Raw genomic sequence first — 25,320 nt, 5'->3', positions numbered from 1 at the left:
CCAAATTGTTGACATAGCATTTCTAATTAAAATCTGGGTGATAAAGATGCTTCATGATCCAAGATGAGCTGTGAGGATTCACAGCTGTCCTTTGGGAATCATTGACCCACAAAATGAATTCGTTTGAAGCTTAGAAAAAAACAAAAGGACCTGCAATAGCTGATGACAACTTTTGCGTGCAAGTTCCTCCACAACTTGAAAAATTGACACTGGCTGAACAAAGCCACAAATCACTTAGAATATTTACTCTGCCTTTCTTTAGGGTGTTCATACAAATAACAAAAAGCTACAGCTACGTTTTTCCTTTCCAGTGTTGCCATTTACTTCAGTTATTTAGAGGTCAACATTCAAAAAGTCTGAAGGTTTTTCATCTCATTGGCAACTGTGTGATTAAATATGATCACATGTTTTCAAAAATCTGGATTCAGATAAGAAAATTATTTGCAGCTGCAATTCATTACCAAAACCAACTGACTACTTCAAGATATTTTGCTTTCTTTGTTCCACATATGTTTTACCAAATTGAATTTGAGGCTGAATACTGGTTACTTGTTAGTATTCTGATCAGTAAGTTGAACAGTTGAAGTGCTGATATATTTTATGATACAGTTTTACAGAAAAATATAGGTGATATACTAAGAAGATACATGGCATCTTTTTGTTCTTAACTGAAGTAAATATGAAAAGCAAGGCAAGACAGCTGAACTCTAGGCCTATATTAGCAAGAGTTTGCTCATTCTACTGAATTCCGTTGGTGGACACAAAAAACGTGTTCTGTCTTGCAGACACCTTACAGCAGTTCCACAAAACAGAAAAATACCTGCTCTGGAAAAGGGATGTTTTTGTTTTTATAACTCTGTATACACTAGGACAATTATGTGGGTCAAGGTGTCACAAGAACTTGTTTATTCGGTAAATAGAGCTTTCAAGCACTAGGGATAAGTTTCCAAAAGAAACTTCCAAATAAGTCCATAGACTTAATGATTGCTTAACAGGCACAGTGTACCGTTTTTAACGAAAACAATGAAATCTTCAAGAAATGCCATGTTAGAAAAAATTCTGTAGAAGATTTAGTAAGAGACAATATTCAACAGCACAACCCCAAATGACCCTTTAGTCATAGCAGGGAATAGTTTTAAAGATTAATTCAGCTCCAGTGGGCAATTCTCAATTAACTTGAAACCCAAAAGAAATTTACTCTAAAAATGAAAACAAGAACACAGATCTGAGCTAGGGATATTGGTAAGACAATAAGAAGAGGTTCTATAAATATACCAGAAGTAAAAAAACCACCACAAATGAAAGTGCAGAACAATTAGCAATGAGGAAATAATGGCAAAAGATGAAACCAATGAGGCTGAATTCAATTTCTTCCTCACTTATATTCCCCCTGCTCCACAAGGGTTAAGTGTAAGTAGAGACCAAGGTACAGGACCAGGAAAAGAGTAGGCTATCATTTAATCCTCACTCATTTAGTAAGCCATAATATATTAAACAGTTTAAGAGAACATTAGAATAATGTATGAGTGGACAACATAGATAGCAGCTATACCAAACACGAGTGAACACCTCAGTTGTGCTGATTGGAAATATCAAAACCCCTCAGAAATTAGAAAGTACAGATTAGTAAGAAATCAACAAAAACTTTCTTCAGTCAAGGTCAGAAAAACAGCTTGCTCATCAATAGCTAATACAGACTGACATGTAACGAGCAGATGGGCTCATCTTACATAGGCTAAGATTATTTACCTTGTACAGCTTTTGAAAATTCAGAAAATTTAACATGTGAAATAACGTTTAGATAAACTGGAAACATTTGTATTAGGCCAGACTCAAGCAATATAGATCTGACACACAGCTGACTACCAAAGTCCTGTGGGTAACACAGAAAGCCTCAACAGCAAGCAAAATGACAAACATAGCTGCTATCAGGGAGGAGGAGGAGGAGGGAAAGGGAAAGGGGAAGGGGAAGGGGAAGTTTTACAGGCAAACCAGCCAAACCTGAAGACATTCCAGGATAAATTATTCCAGAAGTGCATAAGCATATAAAACAGTATACAGAAGATTTTTGTGAACAAACAGTATAAAAAAAGAATTCTGACAAGATAAAAAAGTCTGGACTATAAGAGGAATGCAACAAATGAGATATACCTTGTTTATGTGGCCTTTGACTTTGTCCTACCTGATGTTCCTCAAAAATCTAACCATGGAAATATTGTTTAGATTGAATCACCTGCAGAGATGGTTGCAGAACCAGGTTCATGTGAACCTGAGCATCACTACAGGTGTCACCCAAAGTTTAGTGCTGGCTCCATTATCTTACAGTAATTTAATTAATGAAGTCAATGCTTTTAAAAAATCCACACAACAACAAAACGCTTTTGAAATAAAATGTTAATTTGTGGGGGACTGCACTTACAAACCTAAACGGTTTCAAACCTGAGAAATGGTCAGAAATAAACATGAAGTGAATTAAATGTGTGTTAAATACTTTATAAAGAATAAAACAGAATAAATAAAGTTAAAAAAAAAAAAGTTACAAACCAAATCCAACTGGTTAAGTAGCAGCACAGCAGAAAAATATCTACTGGGATCACAGATTGAACAACAATTGTTGTGCTGAACAAGAATAAATCAATGTCCCTCTGGAGCATGGAAGTCCATTCTGCCCAGTATTTAGAGCCTCAGTTAGACTGGCATAATCATTACACTTACATCACACTTTAAAAATCACACTTCAAGTAGAAAGATTTCAGAAAATAAAGATGAGCAGATAATATATTCAGAAAAAAATTATAGCAAACTATTTTAATCGCTAGTGTTCATTTACCCCTCTAGAAAGACATCAGTTGAACAATAACTGATAAAAACCTCATGTTCACTTGCAACCCAGATACATGAAGGATGAAAACTGCAAACCATACAGAAATCCACTGCCTGTTACAAGAAGCAGTAGCTTTAACAATTTAAGATTTTCCTCTTAAACCTCTCAATTCAGCTTTCTGAGCTAACCTCTGGAACACACCTCCTTACACTTGTAATTCTTCCCCTGCTAGACATGCCTGCCAGGACAGGATCTCACATGTGAAGTCCAGCAGACCACCTACACCTCCCTGAACAATATATAAGGTTTTATCAGCATAGTTTCTGCCAGTGAAGCTGTGTTTATATTAGGATATTTTGTCAATCTTGTGGGCTGAGGAGGAAGTGAGGGGCAGGATTCATACTTGAATGGGATTTTGTGGTTGTTTATAAACATAGTTCTAGCAAAGAAGGGTACAGCAGCATTACCCTGAAGAAGCGGCCATGACTGTGGTCAAGCAAAGAGCAGAAATGGCTGTAAATTGCTTTCAGAAACAGAGAAAGCAAGACAGAGAATTACCTAATTAAATGACAATATCTGTGTCTAATCAAGTACCTAAACCTGAGCTAGGTGACATGTGCTCCGTTTGTTGGCAATGGAGATGCTGCCAACTGAGCCCCAGGAGGAATTCATCTCACCCTCATGCAAGACTAAATGGGCAAAATTGACTCCAGTGAACTGCACTCCAGAAGTGGCTGCTTCTTTTTAGATTGTGAAAGAAGACTGGGATAAAAGTATTTGGTTTAGATACACAGAAGCTTAGTGAAATCCCATCCCACAACTGCAATGACAAAATTAATGAAGAATGTAGAAACCAAAATGGAAAGGAAGAGCTAATAATATTAGAAAAGAAATCAGGAGCTCAGTACAACTTATTAATAAAATACTAAGGTGAGGAACATCAGCTAGAACTCAGCAGAATTATCTTTTACCTGATAATGTTGATTTGAAAAAAAAATATTTACATTTGAAGACTTTGTTAGTTCTGGCAAGGTCTACAAAACTAAACTAAGTGTCAAGCTTGGAGGAAAACTATACAATAAAATAAAAATTGAGAAGTTAATTCAAATTTCCATAGTCCTCTATGTCTATTTTTAATTATTACAATTTAGACTATTACAAGAAAAGGAAAGGACAAAATTCAAGGTCAAATGACATTATTTTGTGAATTGTTGAAAGGGAAGGTAAATGGAAAACTATGGTTTCTTTGAGCAATAAAATAGTGGCTGAAGCAAATACTTCCCATGGTACATATTGAAGTATGGTTATTGAGTTGCTTCACATGCTATAGTAAATGCTTCACAGAATATTTCAGTGTAATTTTTAGTTACAACTGGTGATAATTGAGTTCCATAAAACTATGAAAAAATATTAATTACTAATTTATGAAACTGATGTCAGGCTGGAGGGTTTTTTGTTGGATTTGATAAATACAAACAAGTTTGTAAAAACATTCTCAAACTTACCACTGGTGACTCTCAGCACTCCCAGCGTCCAGCTGCACAGCCTTTTCAGCTTTAATCTTTCCTGTAAATGGAATACAATATATGAAAGGATTTATTGTACTCTTCTACATTTTAGGTGACTCCCAAGAACAAAGCCATCTGATACACTGTAGCAGCAAAGAAATCGCTTCCTATTCTTAGAAACATTTAGATGAACAATGTAACATCCTGGCTTTACTTCATTTACATAGTCATGCACTTACAGATAAATATATATAAAATATATATGCAATTTTAGTATTTTCCTTTAAAATCCAATTCAGATGCAGTTAAATCAGGCAGGGATTGGACCAGACTGGCAAAGGAGGCCATGTCGTCTGTAAGACTGAAGAGCATTTAAAGCAGGTCAGACAAGCACCTGTCAGAAGAACCAGCAAAGCTGTTTCCTGCCTTGGGTACAGGAATAAACTAGTTGAAGTTTCTTTCTAGCACAAAGACTTCCCTTAAGTTCTACTTTTAACTGAATAAAGATGACAGTAGGTGATTTGATCAAACCCACGCTCCCAGTAAGAAGTTCAGATGAGATGCTTGCTGCTTGCAGAGTCTCAGCTGCAACCAATTAAGCTGCACTGACATTTCTGTATTGTAAGTTAACTTCATAAAAACAAAGAACAGCATACACAGTCGTCCAACCCAGTGGAATGAAAAATAACCACGAAACTACCGCCAGCTCTCCTGCAGTCTCAATCCCTCTGCAGCACTTCCAAAAACTGAGATGAAAAAGGCTGCCGCCACCCCCACTTCATGAGAATGAGCCAAACTAGGCTGGTTACTCAACACCTAAGACCCACTTTCATTCCACCATTCTTTATCTCTCCCTGTCCTTTACTATGCCATTATCGTTCATCAGCTGAGGTTACATGCAGTCACAGAATCACAGAACACGCTGAGTTGGAAAGGACCTACATGGATCATTGAATCCAGCTCCTGGCGCTGCACAGGACCACCCCAAAGAGTCACACCATGTGCCTGAGAGCACTATCCAAAAGCTTCTTGAGCTCTGTCAGGATGGTGCTGTGACCACTTCCCTGGGGAGCCTGTTCCAGCACCCAACCACCCTCTGGGTGAAGAATCTTTTCCTGATATCTGACCTAAACTTATCCTGACACAAATTCAGGTAATTTCCTCAGGTCCTGTCACTGGTCACCACAAAGGAAAGATCAATGTCTGCCTCTCCTCTTCCCCTCATTGTAACTGCAATGAGGTCTACCCTCACTCTCCTCTTCTCCAGACTGAACAGACCAAGTGACCTCAGCTACTCCTCATACAGCTTGCCCTCGTGGCCCTTCACCATCCTCATTGCCCTCCTTTGGACACTCTCTAATAGCTACATATCCTCATATTGTGGCACCCAACACTGCCCCAGCACTCGAGGTGAGGCTGCCCCAGTGCAGAGCAGAGCGGGACAGTCCCCTCCCTTGCCTGGTGGCGATGCTGTGCCTGAGGCACCCCAGGACACAGTTGGCCCTCCTGGCTGCCAGGGCACTGCTGGCTCGTATTCAGCTTGTCAGTGACCAGGATCCACGGCAGTGCTTCCCAGCATCTCATTCCCCAGTCTGTCCATACATCCAGGGCTGTCCCATCCCAGGTGCAGAATCCAGCACTTTCCCTTGGTGAACTTCATATGGTTGGTGATTGCCCAGCCCTCTGATTTGTTGAGGTCTCTCTGCAGGGCCTCCCTGCCTTTAAGGGAGTCAACAGCTCCTCCCAGTTTTGTACCACCTGTGAACTTGCTCTGTATCCCTTCCAGTCCTGTGTCCAAGTAATTTATGAAGATGCTGAAGAGCACAGGGCCGAGGATGGAGCCCTCTGGAACCCCACTAGTGACAGGTCCCCAGTCTGATGTCACCCCATTCACTGTAACCCTTTGTGCCTGACCTGTGAGCCAGTTGCTCACCCATCCCATGATGTTTTTATCCAGCTGTGTGCTGGACATTTTGTCCAGAAGTATCCTGTGAGAGACAGTATCAAAAGCTTTCTTGAAATCCAAAAAGATTACATCAACTGGCTTCCCTTGATCAGCTAGGTGGGCTACTGTGTCACAAAAGGAAATCAGGTTTGCTAAGCAGGACTTTCCTCTCACGAAGCCACACCGGTTGTGACCAATGACTGCGTTGTCCTCCAGGTATTTTTCAATACCTCCCAGAATAATCTTCTCTATAACTTTACCAGGCACTGAAGTGAGACTGGCAGACCCTGTAGGTGCCAGGGTCCTCCTTCTTGCCCTTTCTGAAAATCAGGACAATGTTTGCCAGCTTCCAGTCAGCTGGACCTCTCCAGATTCTCAAGACTGCTCAGAAATCATCAGGAGATTTGTTTTGAGATGACACAAACTAGTTCTTTGAGGATTGTTGGATGAATCCCATCAGGCCCCATAGATTTGTAGGGATCCAGCTGGAGCAGCAGATCCTGCACAATTTTCAGGTCAACTAGAAACTGATCATTCTTGCAGTCATCATCCTCCAGCTCAGGGCACTGAGAACCCCTTGGTCCATCATCCATGCTGAAGACAGAGGCAAAGAATGCATTAAACATCTCTGCCTTGTCCATGTCCCTGTCTGTGAGGTGACCACCCTCATTCTGTAATGGGCTGATGTTATTTTTACACTGCCTATTTTCATTAATACATTTGAATAAACTCTTTTTATTGTTCCCCACAGTCCTGGCCAGCTTCAAGTCCAGTCATTGGTAAAAGCAAAGGATCCAACAACAGAATTTACTGTTTTTCTTTATTTTGTGTCATAATCCTTACTGCACTGTAGGATTTCTATACAAAGAAACCGAGTTGCTACTAAAGCAAAGACAATATCAATTAAGTAGCTAAGACAGTGCAAGTCTTCAGGAGTATTTAGATGACAAAAGAATAGGAACAAGGAAGGACCTTGAACAAGCTGAGCTTGTCTGTGGAATATGTTACAACAGCATGAAGGCATGACACTGCCTTTAAGGATGACAAAGGAGACAGCCAAAACTGCTCTGACAGTGACATTGTCACTGCCAACAGAACAAAAAGTCAATGAGAGGTGTCACAAAAGACAAAAGAACCCAAACTTGGATTACACTTACAAAACCTGATTTGCTGCAGCAAAAAACGGAGAGGCAATGGAGAGACAAAAGAAAGAGAGAAGTACTCCCAGATAAAGGCAAAAAGGATTATTTTAAGAACAATGCCTTGACTGAAGGAGAGTGACACAGGGTAGAGAAGATGTAGGTTTTAATGTAATAAAACAAAGGCCCAAAATAAAAAGAGAAACAAACTGTATTTCTAGCCAATATCCATCCAGACAGTGAAAGAAAGGGCAATACTTTTAAAAGCAACAACAAAAAAAAAGTGCTATGAAGAAGAAAATCAAAATCTTACGGAGATTAAGTTGTCAAACAGGACACATGGGGAGAGATGTCTGGAAGCAACATCAGTTGTCACAGATGACTTCTGTTTCTGGTTAACAGCTCCTCCAGATTCACAAGGTTTCATCCCCACCATCGCCACAAAAGAGGCTGCTGATATGCAGGAGTGCTCCTTACCACAGGAAAGCAGAAAACTAAACCTTGACCCAGCCTCAACATTTATTTATTCCTTTTGCTCTCCCAAAGATGCAATTAAGAAACTGTGCTGACAGCATCTGGGTTTTTTCACATTCCGTATCCATCTGTTTCTCAATAAAATTGAGGATTTTAAGGCAATCTGCAGAGACAACAGCCTCCAATTATGACCTATAATACTTCTCTGCCACTGATTTTGGATCTCTCAGTGAGGAAAGAATGAACTGCAGTTGTAAACTGTGGTGGCTTACTGCACAAAACGTTATCATTACAGTACAAATGCTTCCATTTATTGGATTGCAAATTCCTTATATTGGAAAAGTTAACCAAAGTTCAAAGCATGTTTCACTACATTCAGACAGCATTCTACATAAACATTTTTCCTCTGCTTACCATCAGTTACATATTTCCTCTTCTCCTCAGCATCAGTAGTCATCTCAAACAGATCTCCATAAGCACGTGCAAGTCTCCAAAGAAAGTCCACACAGTTTTCATACTGAAAGTAGAGGACAGCTACATAATTAAACTGATCAGAATGTGATTTGAACAGTTTACTTTCATAATGCTTAAAATTAATAACTTGACTAAAGCAAGTAATCAGAACATGGTATAATATTTTGTTAATCTTCCATCCTTCTACATACTACCTTTAGTTTATGTGAGAACCAATTGACCAATTTTCCATGAACAAAAGCGAATACAGCTTTCAGAAACACCCTAGACTGTCTAAAGAGGTTTTATTTTATAAATCAGTTTAAACTTCTTTAATATAAACATTTACAGGGTAATCCAGTAAAGCACAACAAATCCCTGAACAAAGTGATGTGTATTTCCTTTAGGGAGGTCATAAGCACCACACTCACCCACAATTAATATCTCATCTACCTTTCTTGGTATTCCAATATTCAGATGAAAATACAGTCAGAACTAATGCTTGCCAAAGCAGAATAAAATGTTACACTGAACTGAACGCTGCACATCAAACCACCTTTAAATTCTACCTGGAATTACATTTGGGCCTGGTAAAGGAAAAATTCACATGAAGGACATTAGAAAGATATGAGCAGACTACATGCTCATAGTTTGAGAACAGTAGGTCTGGTTACTACTTAATTCTACAGGATTTTCTCACACAGACTATTCCAAAACCAGCAAAAGTAAGTATCATTTACAAAGAAAAAAGCCCACGATTTTTCTTTGTTGTGTGCAAGAACTCCTATGTCAAACAAAGCCTCAAAGTTATTGAATTAGAATGGGATATAAAACAGTAGACCTCCTATGTCCACACATCATGAATATTAACACCACTTTGAAATACTGCTTTTTCACTGTATTATAAATATATGCTTGAAATTTCATCCTCCATTTCTATGTGCATTTTAAAGCTTGCATTAAGTTCTCAAAAGCAGTGCAAAGCGTAAGTTAATAGCAACATAATATTAAGTTTATCCATAATACCTTGTCATCTTTCTCAAGCAGCAGTCTGAAGCCCTCCTTTTTATCATCCTCTGAACCCTTGTGCAAATTGTCCACCTGCTGTAAAAAATTAAATAAGTCTTCATCTTCTTCTGATTTCACCACGGCATCAGGTGATTTCATACATCTCTTTTCTTCCTCGGAGTCTCCTTCAGAATCAGTATGAGCAGTAAGGTAACTAAAATCACAGAAAATAATAACCAATTTTTTCTTTTAAAAAAAGGGCATTGTTAAATTCAAAAGCAAAAAATTCAGAGCACAATTTATCCCAGTTGTCCAACTTTAAAGGATTTTTTATTAATGATATCAAGCTTATTGTTATTATTACAAAACCTTTATCTTCAAAGGGACAGCACAGTCATATTCCAAACATAACAGGCAAGTAATTATACTGTCCTGCTGCCTAATACTCCATTAAAAAATGCAGATACATATTAGAAACACATGTAGCCTTGTGTTTCAAATGCAGAACACTTGAAATCATTCATGTGTTTTAAGACATGTTCTGTAACCTTGAATAGGCCTCTTCAACTCTTTACCTCAATTTCCCTATTTTTTGAAATAGGAACGAGCTTACTAACCAAAATATAAGTGCTATGACAATCATTTATACAATATTTTGTTAAACACTTTTAAGATCTAAATATAAGCCAATAAAAATAACACCATTGTTATAAATTCCTTATTTTTTTCAAGCATTCTGAAGTTCAGAATATCCGAAACTGGAAAATAGCTTGTATTAATTCATGATGCTTAGTGTAAAAATACTCAGCACAAGGCAGTCAAGGGCAAAGAAATATTTGCAAAAGCATAAATATCAAGCAGAGATAAGCAGGTGGCCTTACTGTCCAAAGTGCTGAGAATACATTAGGGTACTCCAATTTCAAAGAGGAGAAGCTGATAGCATTTTTTTTAAAAAGTAGCCTTTTGCTTATGTACTAAAAATGGACAGAGAAGCCTCATCTTCTGCATTTCCACTTTTGAAAATACTGGTGTTCTGGGGAGAAATAATAATGTAAAGCTATCAGCTGCCAGGTTCTGAGATTTTCTAAATGGTTACCATGAGTACAAAAAGCATGAAATGTACTATACACATTAAGTAACTGAATAACCGAAGTAGGCCATGGCAGTCAGAACATATAAAATCTCTTTCTTTTTTCAGAAATATAACCAGAACAGAATGCTAGCAGTCAAAATGAAGGTTATTAATCATGGCTTTTAAATATTCTGTTTTGAATGTGTTGCTTTCAGAACAGATCAGTGTATCAGAGCAGATACACTTACAGCCTATAAATGAACAAATACAACTGCTTGTGAAGCTACAGAAGTGCTAAATGTGGCAAGACAGTTTTGCTGCAAAAACCAGTGATACAGGAAAAAGGAGTCAAAAAATACATTTGGATAAAACAATACAGACACAGACCAAGCGTACATGTTCAAACTGAAAAATATCATGGAGCAGAACAGAGATGGGAAACTTCATTTGTTTCTACAGATTTGTTTTACATAATCTTGATGACGCTGAAGTTGACAAACCCTAAGCTGTATTCTGCAGAGACTATATTCAACCACTGAACACTTATTTTAATTTTTTGAAGCCTGTTTAAAGACACAGTACATTGTTCTTCCATAGTTATTTTGAAGTGGGCACAGGGGAATTATATCATGGCTGCATTTGTAAAAGCCCCGACTTAATCAAATGTACAGGGGAGTTCCTGGGGAGTGGGACAGTCTTTTAAGCTCCAACACAGAACTATGATATGAAGTTCGTTTGGAAAGTATCTTTCCTCATGTGGTTTAGATGCTCCATTCCCCCTAATTAAAAGATAAATGCATTGAGGATCTGCATAATTTCCAGCCTAAATTAAGGGCACTACATAATATAAAACAGCAACAACTAAGCAGTAAGGACAATTTCCTTAGTTACAGGAATTTGGGCACTGTATCAAATGCTACCTAATCAGGTAGATATGAAAGTAAGGAATCAGTGTTTGGAAGTCAATGTTGATGCTGTATTCTTTACTTTTGCTGTATAAACATCTGCTAAAATTTCTATGATCCTTACTGTTACAGTGTTAGATAACAGAGAGAAGTGATTACTAGAAAATGCTATTCTCCCAGCAAAAATATAATGGCTGGTTGACAAATATAAGGTTGGGTTGACAGCCAAGTCCATTGGGCTGGTAGTCCAAATAAGCCCAGTAGGGATTTCCAGCAGCATTATAGCAAATGTCATGACCAGATATCAAACTGAGGCCAAACATCAAATTCACATCTGTCATGGTTTGACACTGGCTAAAACACCAGGTACCCACGAAAATTGTTCACTCACTCTCCTCTGCTATAGCTAAGCAGAAGAGGGAGAAAAAAATGAAGGGGTCATGAGTTAAGGATTGGGAGAAAACATTCTAAGGGCAAAATAGGCTCAAATTTAAAGGTATAAAGTAAATTTATTATTAACAGAGTCAGAGGAGGATAATGAGAAGTAAAATAAGCCTTTAAAACACCTTTTTCCCCCCCAGCCCCTCCTTCCCACTGACAGCACAGGGAGACACAGGGCGTGGGGGGTTTCGGTCAGTTTGTCACGCAAGATCTTTTGCAGTTTGTTCAGGCAGAGGAGCCTTTCTCCTGCTATGCTGTGAGTCTCTCCCACGGGCAAAACAGTTTGCCCAGAACTGCTGTGACGTGGGTCTCTTGTCCATGAAGTACAGTCTTTTAAGGATAGGCTGTTCTAGTTTGGAAGCAAGGGCTTTCTCTCTCTATCTTTAGAAGCAGGGGCCCTCTCTCCTTGGGTCTCTCACTGGATTGCAGCTTTTTCTGGCCTCCACTCGCTCCAGCATGGGCACCTTTCCTATGGGCTGCAAGTGGATTTTTGTACTCCCTGTGGATTTCATGGATTACAGGGGGACAGTTCGTTTCACCATAGTCCTCATCACAGCTTCCAGAGGAATCTTGACTCTGACATTTGGAGCATCTCCTCCCCCTCTTTCTTGTCACTGACCTTGGTGCCACCATGCTGTCTTTCTCCACATGTTCTGACTTCTTCCTCTTTCTCTGACTAGAAAAAAAATGGCTGCTCAGAGGTATCATTATCAACAAATTTCACTAATTCAAAGATTCTTGCAGCATCTTGCAGCACCGAGAGGTTGAGCTCGTCTAGGTTCCACTCTGGGGAATCGTTTGCCATGTTTCTGCTGCCGGCCACATGGCCCCCACTGCCACTGCGCGGGCGGTGCCAGCTGTGGCAGCGCTGGCGCTATTTAATGCCTCTCTTCAAATGGGGTGCCAAAAAGGAGAAGCCGCTGCCACCGCCCCTGCCCTTCTGCCCACGGTGCAGCTGGCTAAGGGCAGCCAAGCAGGCAAAGTTCACTGCAGGCGCGCCAAAATGGCAGCGGCAGTGCATCACCACACGCAGGGCCAGGATGCCCCAGTGGCAGCAGCTCTCTACCCCTGGAAAAAACTGCCCACGCACTGCTTTGATTTCCTTCTTAAATAATGTCATCACAAAGGTACTACCAACCTCTCTAACTGGGCCAACAGCATGTCCTTCTTCAGAGCCATCAGAGATTGGCTCTGCCAGACATGGAGGAAGCTTCCAGCAGCTTCTCACAGAAGCCACATCTGTGGCCTTCCCCTGCTACCAAAAACTAGGCTGTGCACAAATCAGCACAACATGACATCAGGTAAGTCATATATTTATTGGGAGACTCATAGAAAAAGTGTGAAGTAGGTCACTATTTAACAGATCATGTGAACACATAAGGAACTAATTACGAAAAAGCAGGGAGGGCAGGTCATTTCTTACCCATTCCCTCTCATCTCCACTGTCCTGACAAATTCTCTCCTACCTCTTTTATTTATCTGCTTTGTGAATCTTCAAAGAATTCAAATGTGGAACAGACCCTCTTACAGATTGATTAGAATGTCATAAATTGCAATTTACTTGTTGAGTGATATCAGCCTTAACAAAGCAGCTAATAGTCTTAGATATCTATGCATTCTAAAGCACTAAAAATCACTACTGACACAAACAGAAGTGGAGATTCTTCTTAACACTTCAAAAACTCCAAGACTTTAAGGACTGATGACACTACTCCAAAATGGAAATAAACAGTAAACAAGGAAGAGTCATTATGGTTTGTTTTACAAATATTCCATACAACAGAAATCTGCAATTTTACCCGGTATTTTCCTGCAAGAGGTTTTATCAGATGATAAACAGAAAAGTGAGTATTTATGTGTGATAAACACATTGTTCAATATTTGAGAAAACGGAAGAACTTTTTAAAAATGTCTGGAGTCAGTGCCAACTTGTTTTCACCTTTATTACCACTACATTTTAAATAAAAGAGAAAAACAGTGATAAGAACACGAGTAGCAACGATCAACCAACAGGAGTCAGTTGTATCAAAATGGACTGTTCAAAGTTCAAAGAACAAATGGAAACTGTGCTGGAGACTCACCCCACTGTGGCTAAGCAGTTCAGTAAATCCCAGCACCTAGTACTGGATTAAAATAAACCCTGAGCTACATGGTACAAAACACCTCTGTGGTATAAACACACTCGGGTGGTTCAAAAACTTGTGTTGTGGTGTCTGTAAATTCGCAGACACTGGGCCTAACCAGGTATCATCTGTTCACAACACTTCAGCTTTTAGACAGATCAAATATCATCTGTCATCTCCCTGCCGACTTAGAAAAAACCACAGGCTGACACAAACACCCTCTCATCTGCTCTGGCTAATTCCACACAAAGGTGATTATATGTCACAGATGGATCTGAATCAAATTTGCACTGTATGATCCACCAAAGTGCATATCCATCAGCAATGATAAGCGGTCTTCAAGGAAAAGTTTGGCACAAAGGAGTCTTAGGCCAACTGAAGGTTGCATTTAAAAGAAATAAACAGAAAAATAAATTTAAAAATGCTACGTGAAATGATACTCAGAAGCAGGCAAGGGAAATGTTTTTTTCCTGTTGACTATTTAAACTATTTCAAGGAAAAATTATAAATAGAACATCTGTCGGAAAAGAATTCACTGTGGTGAATCTTTCTGGTGCCTGATACCAAATGCAATTTGAAGAGCTTGGACGCTAGGCCTGCTGAAGACAGGTGCCAAACATGACACTAATGTCCAGGGTTCATCACTGCCATATCAGGGAGGAAACAGCTTGAAAATCACAAAGAGAAGAATTTGGTGATACGCTCCATTCCAGGTGATCATCTAGACACAATTTATTCGTAATGTATTTGTAAATGAATGAGTGCTTGTTACACATTCTCAAATGTTAAACATTGAAATTTTCACTAGTACATTATAGGAACTGAAACAAACTAAAAAAAAAAAAAATAGAATACAGAAAAGCACGGACTAGAAACCACAGACTCTTTAGCATGTAATGTCTCATCCATTCAGTGCACCTTCTGCTCAGACTATCTGTCATTATGTAAAAATATAGTTCATTTACTAAAACACATGTGATATTTCTCCACTTGCAGAAATACATAATTTTTGGAAGGCAAAATAGAAAGCTTCTCTTCCCAAGGTACTGAATACCAACAGTAACATTGAGAATATGACCAGAGCAGATTAAAGCAGTGAGAGCTATATCAGAGACTGTCAGCTTCCAATATTTAATGGAAAAAAAATTGGTAATATTAAAAGCTTTTCTGGAAGAAGTTTACAAACCTGAAATCAATGTAGTCATCCAGCACAAACCCATAAAACTCTTCAGATTAGTTAATCTGTCAATTCCCAGCACCTACCCATTCGTCAATTAAAACCAGAAGTGCTTAACTCAAGCAAAATCCTATCTTCTGGATCATGAAATTACTGCTGAGGCAGTGAAACACATTGCATGTACTTTAGATGGGAGTACAGAAAGGTGAAAAAATGTTTTATCTGTAACAAAGAGCAATTTTTTTTTCTCTAGTGCACAAAAAAGCACCTGAATGCACCATTGTGTTTGGAATTCACCCCAGAAGAGTATAAAACAATGCACATGGTGTAATGCCTACAGTATATGAAGCGGTGATGTACAGAAACCAGAAAAACCCAAGTGTTGCTACTGACTCTCCTGGCCATGCACCACAGTCATTAAAGTTACAGAAGACCTTGGAAAAAGCTACATACATTGCAACTGTACACACATTAGGATTAACAACCTATTTGTAAGAGGAAGAAAAAAATACAATTTACTTAAATGAAATTAAATTATGTCAAATTTAGAGAAGATGCAAAACAAGCACGTCAAGCACAAGGTGTTAATAGGAAAAAAGCCCACCTCTTTTCAAAAGGGATTGAAAAATAGCATTGGGAAAGAACATAGCCAAATGACTAATGCTAACTATAACCTTGAATTATTTTCCTTGCTTCTGACTGTACACAAATTCTTGTCAGAGAAGGCCTCTCTTAAGGACACATTCAATGCTCTTGCACACTATAATCACTTGTATAGATCATCGCATCAGCTTCTTCGTCATACAGAAGAACCTGAACACACAAGTGTCCTTGGCTTGTTCTCAAAGAGCAACACATCACTCCTGATCAGAAAACAGGATTTTCTCAAATGCTATGTGTGGAATAACCCCCGTGTTGCATTTGTGGACCTGGTAATTCATAAACTGGCCCCTTTGCCTTATCTGCATCTCTGAATATTTTATTTGTAACATGAAGGCCTCTGCAAACCAACCAATGGATAAAATAATCTGAGAAAGTAAGAGAACCAAGATGTTTCCACACCAGATGAAGGAGGAATGTCTTCGAATACTTATGCCAATCCTGAATACTTAAAATAAAGAACTGGTTCATAACAGAACTGGCAGGTCTTAAAATATGGTATCAAAATATAAGACTTGTGAAGCATGTGGGCTGGGATGTAACACAAAAAGAAATTCTGTTCACAGGAACGGAAAATGAATGTGGAGAAACTCTTAAAAATAGAATTCTATTAATATGCAGCCTGTTAACTGTCTTCAGAATATTACAGTTAATTAAAATATTTTTAAAGAGAAAAGGTGACATAAGATAGGCAATTTACAGACATAATGCTGCCTACGCAGATGTGTAAGACCCGCTGAGAAGTGGCTCAAAAAACTCAGTTGCTATAAACACAGTCTTAGTAAATTGCATTTAAGTATCTAATCTGATTATACCAAAACAAAGTTGTAATTACAGGAGAGTAATGTCAAGACAAAAATATAGTGCCTCTCCTGGACTCCTGGTACACATCATCCCCAAGCGTGCTCCTCAACTCGTGAGTATAAAAGATCCCATTAACTACAATGGGACTACAAGATGTGGTCAAAACTAGGAACTTTCTACCTTATTGAGTCAGTACCCTAAATTCCTCATTATTACTTTTTGAGCCACCAGAAAGTGTATACAACAGCACATACACATAAACATTGCCACTTGTACAGGGGTTCCACTCAGATGTAGCTTCCATAGTATGCAATGCCTCCAGGCAGAACACTGTAGTAACTCACCTGTGAGGCTCATAGAAGACAATTATCATGAAAAGTACATGAGCATTTGTACAGTTTGAACAAACTCTGTCAAAGACACAAGGCTACCTTCTTACTAGAAGCACTTTTAAAATTATACCTTTATTCTGAACTTTGCCTCTCATTGCAAAGCTATGTAGCAATACTGCATCAGTGTTACCAAACACATTCTTAAAAAAAATCTGTATTATGCTTGGCATTAAGCCAACTTCAGCCATAGTGCAGATTCAGAGATGGTCACCAAGAGTCTTCTCTGATCTAAAAACTGCTAATCCGAACGTTTGCATTTTTTTTTCCAGAAGTATAAAACCTATATAAAACTTTTAAAGGGCTCCTGTTTACAGTTTCTTATAGGTAATGATGCAACTTGCACTGTGTGTGTATAGTAGAATATACAAATTATTAATAACTCACCCTCCTTCACTTTCTGCCTCTTCAGAGCTGGTAGTTTCTCTTGCACCAGAAGCTGTTTCTGCTTTTCTCCGCCTTGTTGCTCTGTGCGATGGGCTAACTCTCTGAACATCACCTTTTCCTTGAAGCTCATTTCGAACAAGCCCTTCAAGCTTTGGAATAGCTTCTTTCAGAAATTCCACCTCTCTCTTCAGTTCGTCCACGCTTAGTAGCAGGCCATTCAATTTTTCTAGTATCTGCAGTTGCCTTCCATGTAAAACCATTACTGCTCCTTGCTCATTAGGAGCCTCATTTTGCAAGCCCACAGAATTAATATCCTGGAACGCATGCATACGCAGAGCTGCACCAGGCTTTCGGACCTTGCGGTACCAAATCAGCACCAGGCTTAATCCAGCAGTCCCTGCCATTACGCCCAGTATTAGTCCTTTATTTTCAAAGGGAGACATTTCTGCACGGTCCTGGAATTGCGAGACAACAATAAGAGTTTAAGATATTTCGCCCTGCTCTACCCAAGCGACTTGCTCTGCTCTGAAATCACAAAAGTGTAAGGCTGGAAGAACTGCTGACACAAAGTTACACTACAACTCTCGCAGGTTCTACAATACAAGGCAGCAAAAACAAGACAAAAGTGGGTTTGGGGGTGTGAGGGGCGCCGGCACGTGGGCAGGACTGAAGCCTTCACTCTCAACCATCCCGGCATCCTGCGATTTGCTTGTTTTAATGTGAGAAACTCGTATAATCGGATTTTGCGCCACGGCAGAAAGGCGGAAACCCAGCTGTCAGGCCGGAGCGCCGCCCGGAGGGGCGTCTCGCCGGTCCCCCAGCCCCACCGCGCCAAGGGGCTGCCGGAGCCCCGCGCTCACCTCCCGCCCGCCCCGCGGCCGCCCCAGCCCCGACCGTCCCGGCAGCGCCAGCCCCGAGCCCGGCGCCGCCCCCGGTACGTACGTACGGCCGGGCCGGGCCGGGCCGAGCCAGGAACAGCGGCGCGTCCGGCCCAGGAGCCCGCAGCTCTCCCGCCGCGGCTCAGGGGGCGGCGGCGGGGCCGCCCCGGGGCGGCGATACCCGGATCGAGGAGGCCGGGCCTCGGCCGCACCGCCGGCCCGGCCGCCCGGGTGACGCGCGCTGCCCGGTGGAGGAGGCATTCCCGCAGCGCTGGGAGTCCCGGCGGGCCGTGCTGCTGCGGGACGCCGGCTGCACTTGCCACAGACATGGCTCGAAATACGCCGTTCTAGAGCAAGTGTACCTGTTCATGTGTCTGTCCTCAGTCTGGTGGCCTCTCGATTTCACCTTTTGCTACTTCTAGGCCACAGAGAAACGGTGTTTCCACTGCATTAGTGGAGACCTGAAGCTGCAAAATCACGGAGAAACCCCGCCCAGTTGCCAGGAAGACGGGCAGTCCCGGCACAAAAGCTTCATTCCAATTTTAGCCACCTAAGGGCCCAAAGCTGATTTCGCCGAAGTCCATTATAAATTGCCCAGTCATGGAGGAGCTTACCACAGAATCATAGAATGGTTTGGGTTGGAAGGGGACTCTAAGGATCATCTAGTTCCAGCCCCCCTGCCGTGGGCAGGGACAGCTTCCACTAGACCAGGTTGCTCAAAGCACCATCCAACCTGGCCTTGAACACTTCCAGGGAAGGGGCATCCACAGCTTCCCTGGGTGCCCTGTTCCAGTACCTCACCACTCTCACAGTAAAGAATTTTTTACTATTATCTAATCTAAACCTATTCTCTTTCAGTTTGAACCCATTTCCCCTTGTCCTGTCACTCCATGCTCCTGTAAATGGTATTGCCCCACCTTTTCTGTAAGTTCCCTTCAGTACTGGAAGGCCACAACTGGAAGGTGACAACAAAGCCTTCTCTTTTCCAGGCTGAACAATCGTGTTCTGACAGCATTTTTCATAAGAGAGGTTCTCCATCCCTCTGATCAACTTGGTGTTCCTTGTCTGGACTTGTTCAAACAAATCAATGTCCTGTGTTGGGGACCCCAGATCTGGATGCAGCTCTGCCGGTGGAGTCTCACCAGAGCAGAGCAGAGCAGCAGAACTGAGATTTAACAGGGTGTGGGAGGTATTGCTCCTGTGCCCCATCTGAGATCACTTTTACTGGTAACTCTCACAAGACCCTTCTTTGCCCTTTATGACAAACAGATCTGGCTCCTGTTTCTGGCTTGAATGGAAGAATCACCACAGACAACCTGCTCTGACCATTTGTCTTCCTGAAGCTTTGTGGAGGGCCTGTGCACAACATCCTGCCAGAATTTACAAGCATAAAACTCATGTTTTTCTGTGTGAGGGCTTAAGGAAACCATCATGGAAACCACTGTGTCTGTGCAATGAAAGAAACTCTTCAACAGCTGGAATTGTCCTCAGCCATATCAATCAGAAACAAAGGAACATAATTCTTAAAAAACATACTAACTGCCTTTAAAAAGTAAACAAAGTACTGTTCAAAACAAAAAACTACCTAAAACAGGTACCAAGAACTCAAGAATTTTCAGTCTTAGTGCAAATTAACAATTGTAAATCAGTCTAATGTCTATTTATTTTCAAACAAAGATTTAGTTTAAAACAACTACAGCTCTAAACTAATTCTTAATTACGAACCTGAGGATGAAACTAGCTTTATGAGACCAAACTACAACCTGAGACAAAGGCAGAAATTAGAATGAGAAAATGAATACTGTTTCAATACTTTACAGGTTTCCCAGTTACAACACAACAACAACAACGAAACATATAATCTGTTCTTATGTTTGTAATTTGAGATTTTTAAACCAAGAGTGAAAATCTCTTCAATTTTATGGAAACTTCACTAAACTCAAATTATTTTAACAAGTTTCACTGTAAGTAATGGTTTTAAGTTACACAATCCCACAGTGTTTTAAAATGGAACAAGAAAACATAAATCTCCATATGCTGATAGCGTTTCAAATGTTCAGGAATGGTAATATAAATGTGTTGGAAAACCTTTAATTTTTGTTTTCCTTTTTTTCAGTATAATCTGCCAAAATCTTTCCATAAGCCAATTAAAACAGGAAAGGATTTAAAAAAGAGAATTAATTGGAGGGTAAACATAGCACAGAGCTGAAACAAAATACTATGGATGCAAAAAGGTAAGTGAGTATTTTCAAAGATTTTCTCAAGTGACTGTCTCAGGCTGCAGGCCGTAGAGAAGGGTACCTGTTTTCAAAAATAATGCCCCAGAAAAACTACCATCTACAGCTGCCTGGATATGTAGCAACTATGAAAATCAGGTCACCTGTCTGGTCCCAAACTCCTTGTTTGCTTTTTACCTGTGGCCATTTTACCCAGGTGGACCAGCATGGAAGCATAGAAGCTATTGCATGTATGTAGAAACTTGCTGGAACACAGCAGCTTTCCAAGCTGGGGAACTAAACATCAATTTACCTAGATCTAATGTAATCCAGTTGGCCTAAATATGACATATGTTCTAAAAAACTGAAATAAATGTTCTTAGAAAAGTACTGTTCTTCTGCGTGTGAATTTCTCCTAGTTCAAAAGAAACTTTGTACCTGAAGTCCTAAAAAACAAGTCCAGACAACCATCTGTTATAAAATGGTTTTCCCCAAATATTTTTAGTGTATTTTCAGCCTTATTTCCTAAGAACACAAAGCTTATGCCCCCAGGTTGCCTGTGTGTTGTCCCTCTGACAAGCCATACCATGACACTTTCTCCACCCAGTAGGTCCTGAACATGGAGCTTAATTTCAGCCAATTGTGGTGGAAGAAATATGTCAAGATCATAGAACTGTAGTATGACAGCTGGTTAGGGGTCAGTAGCTCTGACCGAGGAAGCTGCAACCGGTCAGGAGAGATGGTCCCAAAAAGAATCGCCTTCCCGAGGCCCAGTGTCTTCCCTCAGCTGCTGGCTAGGAGGGCCCATGCAGGAGCTGTCAGCTCTTTAGTGATTGTCAGCTCATGATTTCAGCTCAGTTCTGCAGGGCAGCCTCCAGGCCAGACCAGGGGGAGAGACGAGAGGCCCGTGTAGCTGTTCTGCACAAAGGTAGCTTTATTGATCTGTACTCCAGCAAAGGGGAGGCCAGGGACGGGCTCTCTCTGCCCTCGCAGGGGCAGGGGGCTAGCTTTATAGGGATACAGGGGATGGGTGAAGGCCAATGGGTTACAAAAGATCTGCATAGGGTCTCCCAGAGGATTCTGGGTCTGTCTTCTTCTCACCATAACTACAAAGTGGTTGCCTTTCCAGGGGGAGTTCTGCTGGGAGATTTAGGCAATCTCCTTATCTCAGCAGACGTCCCTCCAGGACAGTGGCTGGGCATACCCCACACCGTAGAACCCTAGAGTGGTTTGGGTTGGACGGCATCTTCATGATTATCAAATTCCAAGTGTCCTGTGAGGGGCAAGGACACCTTTCACTAAACGGGTTGTTCAGGCTGCATCCAACATGGCCTTGAACACTTCCAGGGAAGGGGCATCCACAGCTTCTCTGGGCACCCTGTTCCAGTGCCTTACCACCCTTTGAATAAAGAATTTCTTCTTGATATCTAATCCAAATCTCTCCTCTTTTAATCTAAAACCACTTGTCCTATCATTATTTGCCCAAGGAAAAAGTCACTTTCCTTCTTTTTTATAGACTCTTTGAAGTATTGAAAGGCCACTCCAACTAATTTCAAGAAGGCCAGCAGCTTTGGGGTCGCAAGACCTTGTGAACATCCTGCCTCTCTCCACCCCTGGCCCCAGGCAGATGTACAGGAATGAGCTTAGCACACCAGTGCTGCAACACTGACACACCTGCACAGGGTGCCAGCCTTCTTACACCACTATTTTTGTAAAGCCAGTACAGGCAGTTTACTGGTCTTTTGGGAAATTTGGAACTTGAATGGTATTTTTGTGTCATATTAGAAAAGTTAGCTTATTATTGAGTGATTGTGTTCAATGGATCAGAGAGCCATTACATAGTAAGTAATTGATGCATGCTCTTTCCAGACAAGGTGTAACATAACCTACTGGTGGTTTCATTTCTGTATGGAAGGTGTTTGTATCTTACAATTTTCATAATTTTCTTTAGCTGTAATTCTTCTGTCCATTTTGTGATATGCTGTTCTTTCTGAAATGCCCCTCCCTCCCCCCAACCCCCAACTAGAGATTAATCTACTTCTTATAACAGATACAGAAACCTTTAATGAGTTAGTAGCAGTTCGTACTTATTACTTGTCTTGTAGGTGTAAAGTCAAATATTGTTAATATGTCACCAAACATTGTGAAAGCTTAAATACCTTTGACCAGACTAGCAACCAACCTGCCAGAAATCCTGTCTGGATCTGGATGTCAGAACAGTCAAGAATCACTGTTCTGTCAAGTTTTGTTGAATTCTTCTGAATTTTTTGCTATAAAAATAAATAAAATTATATCTTACCTCAAAGAGAAGCATTCACTGTCAGATTTGTCAGTATTCTCTGCTGCTTTTGCCTTGAACAATTGTCCAGTGCCCCTAATTAAAAATTAATCAATTGAAGTTAAAAGTAGATGGGTAATAGCACACTGATCTTTTCTGTTTTCTTGAAATAAAGGCATACTGCTTAGCACAGTTCCCTGGGGAGATAAGGCTGCCTCTGCTTTTATGTCTCAGTGTGTGCAAATGTAACTGTACCTCTGCCTCCTCCCCAGTATTTTTGAATCTTTGGCCAATCTCAATCAAATTCAACAGAGAAACGCTAACAAATTTCCTTGAGTTAGCTGATCTTTTAAAGAAGAAATCCCTGAATTAGAGTCACTGCTATAGCTTATCCCTTGGTGTACAACTGAGAATCCACACAGGAGAAAAGCATTTCGCAAGGACAGGAAAAGCTAAAGCAGAGATCACATTTTATCAGATGTGAACGAACAGAACTACAAGTTATAACCTGATAGGAAACCTGGCTTTGCTAGTTCAATTGCACTCACAACCATCCGTTTATTTATCTGTGTTGATAGGATCCAGTGCTAAAGTACAAATGGTCAGTGATGGCATGGCATTTCAAATAGAAAAAGAAAAAAAAATGTACATACTGTTCCTGCTTCTTTGTGTCTTCAGAAGTCTCAAGGACATTATCAAAATATATTTGTACAAGCTCTGTTAATTTTTTTAGGCCAAGGTATGTGATTCAGTTTTCTTGATGTAGGAGATGAGAGTTGGCAGCCCAAAAGAGTTTGCGTATGTTGTGCTGACAACAACAAGAAAAAATAAGCAAGGCTACATCCGATGTAATTCCACAGCACTGCCTGATTTCTTCACAGAGAGAAATTGTCCTTGGAGTGTCTGGGTAAAAAGAGGAAAAATATATGAACAGTCATAAAAAGAAAAAGAATATGTGTGTATAAATGTAGATTTTACATGTATATGTATATGGTCCTTGGGAGTCAAAACTCAAAAAGAGTCAGATTCTTTATAAATATGTGTATTCCACTTCACCCACTGTATTTTCTTTTACTGAATGAAAAGCGTCTTTTTTTTCAGCTTCCCTATAAATATGCTATTTCAGAGCTGAAGTATTGTATATATTTATATATATTTAAAATACTGAAGTATTTTAAAGAGCTTTACTCTTTCCACCTGCAAATGGCAGCGTGCCCCTTCCTGCACTCCAGTATATATCACCTAATGGCCCTAGGGTGTCTGCAATCTCATATTAAAAAAATCATCATCCAGGTGATGTGGTCTGTTCTTCCATCATCTGCCCCTCTTCTCTGCTACCACTTGTGAGCTTATAAAAAATTTTCCTTTCTGATTTTACCTTTCCATCTAGGCCGCTAAGGCTGTGTGTACACTAGCAAGCAGTAGGGACTGGCAGGAGTGGGCCTCTGGGCCAAACAGCTGGTGCTAATGCCATGACATCCGTGCTGTGCCCCGGGTTAACTTTTGCCAACTCCAGCCTGATCACAGGGGTTGCATGCCCATTTGTGGCTGCAGTGCCTTGGGTGTGCTTCTGCAATGCATATTCCCAAAGCGCAACTTGGGCGTTCCATGCCCTGGTTAGTGGTGAAGCAAAGCTTGCCAAGCTGGGACAAGTGCACACCTGACCCAACCCAAATCATTACTCTACACATACATATTTACACTAGGAGGATTTGATGTGAGTTACACAATCATTGAGGACAGAGTGAATACAGGGAGGGAGTTCACATCTTCCTGGCAATTGCTGAGTGCTGGTAAAGGGGTTCCTCCTTCATCATGGCATCACTTTTGTACAATGGCAATTGATAAGTGCAGCTAAAAGCAAGAGGAAAAGTGGTGAAACCGGGTGAGTTAAGGGGAAGCGTAAACAAACACCTAACCCCTTAAAAGAGTTTTGCTATATACAATAACAAGACACGATTATTACTGTATGCAATGCACCCACACATATACACTCACACAAATATATTTATGTACACAGCATTTTAGTTTTGCGGATGATTTCAAGACACCTCATGTGCTTTTTCATAAGGAGATAGGTCTGTTAAAGTAAAATGTAAATGTCGATTTTATTCTTTTAATTGGTGTTTGCATCCCATCCTGGTGTTTAAGAAGCTTCCTGTGATTCTGAGCTGCAGGTTCCTAAAGGGTAAATATATCAAGTGGCCTTTCTGAATTTTGGTGTGATGGGCTCGCAAGTCCTTTGCTCATTCATAGTTACAGTGCTGCTATCTTGTGGGAAAAAAGGTAGCAGCAACTGCAACATTTGCAAATTGATACTTGGAGTCATTGGCAAGAATTGTAATGATGGCCTTTTAAATATTTGCATGTTTCTTCCTAACTTAGAAAAACTGTGTTAGTGTGATTAATCAGTAGGTTATATGGGGAACCATTATTCAGTGTGGTCCAGATTGCGATTTGGGCTCTTTTCAGTGTGGTTCAGAATTTTGTACTGCATTTTAGCAAAAGTAACAAAAGCCCTCCCAGGACACTCTGGAGTATAAGCAGTACTGCTGTCCCTGAAAGCAGTGAAACTGTTTCTTCTATTGCCACTTCTTAGAGACACTATTTAAAGCTACTGCACAGCTGTGCAATATATA

At 40.5% G+C, this 25,320-nt stretch overlaps 1 protein-coding gene across 6 annotated transcripts in view; it reads right to left on the bottom strand.

Annotated features, from left to right (window-relative positions):
* The window catches only part of RMDN2 (regulator of microtubule dynamics 2), a 96,602-nt gene extending 73,819 nt beyond the window's left edge, over positions 1 to 22,783 (bottom strand). Inside the window, exons 1-5 of one of the 6 annotated variants that reach the window (XR_004238862.1) lie at positions 22,703 to 22,783; positions 17,310 to 17,764; positions 9,370 to 9,565; positions 8,305 to 8,407; positions 4,330 to 4,390 (exon numbers count right to left, since the gene is read on the bottom strand). Coding sequence is in view for 5 of the 6 variants with exons in the window: in XM_032102563.1 (XP_031958454.1) it covers positions 4,330 to 4,390; positions 8,305 to 8,407; positions 9,370 to 9,565; positions 17,310 to 17,764; positions 22,703 to 22,717 (830 nt within the window). In the remaining variant the exon portion in view is untranslated. Of the gene's footprint in view, positions 1 to 4,329; positions 4,391 to 8,304; positions 8,408 to 9,369; positions 9,566 to 17,309; positions 17,765 to 18,251; positions 18,348 to 18,549; positions 18,652 to 22,702 lie in introns of those variants that run through there. The other 5 variants (XM_032102563.1, XM_032102558.1, XM_032102561.1 and 2 more) reach the window with 5 other exon arrangements.
* Between the last annotated feature and the right edge of the window lie 2,537 nt (positions 22,784 to 25,320).

This window comes from Corvus moneduloides, chromosome 3, assembly GCF_009650955.1.
Source record: "Corvus moneduloides isolate bCorMon1 chromosome 3, bCorMon1.pri, whole genome shotgun sequence".
NCBI classification, from domain to species: domain Eukaryota; kingdom Metazoa; phylum Chordata; class Aves; order Passeriformes; family Corvidae; genus Corvus; species Corvus moneduloides.
The sequence above is the reverse complement of the archived record's forward strand: the minus strand, read 5'-3'. Positions and strand labels throughout refer to the sequence as shown.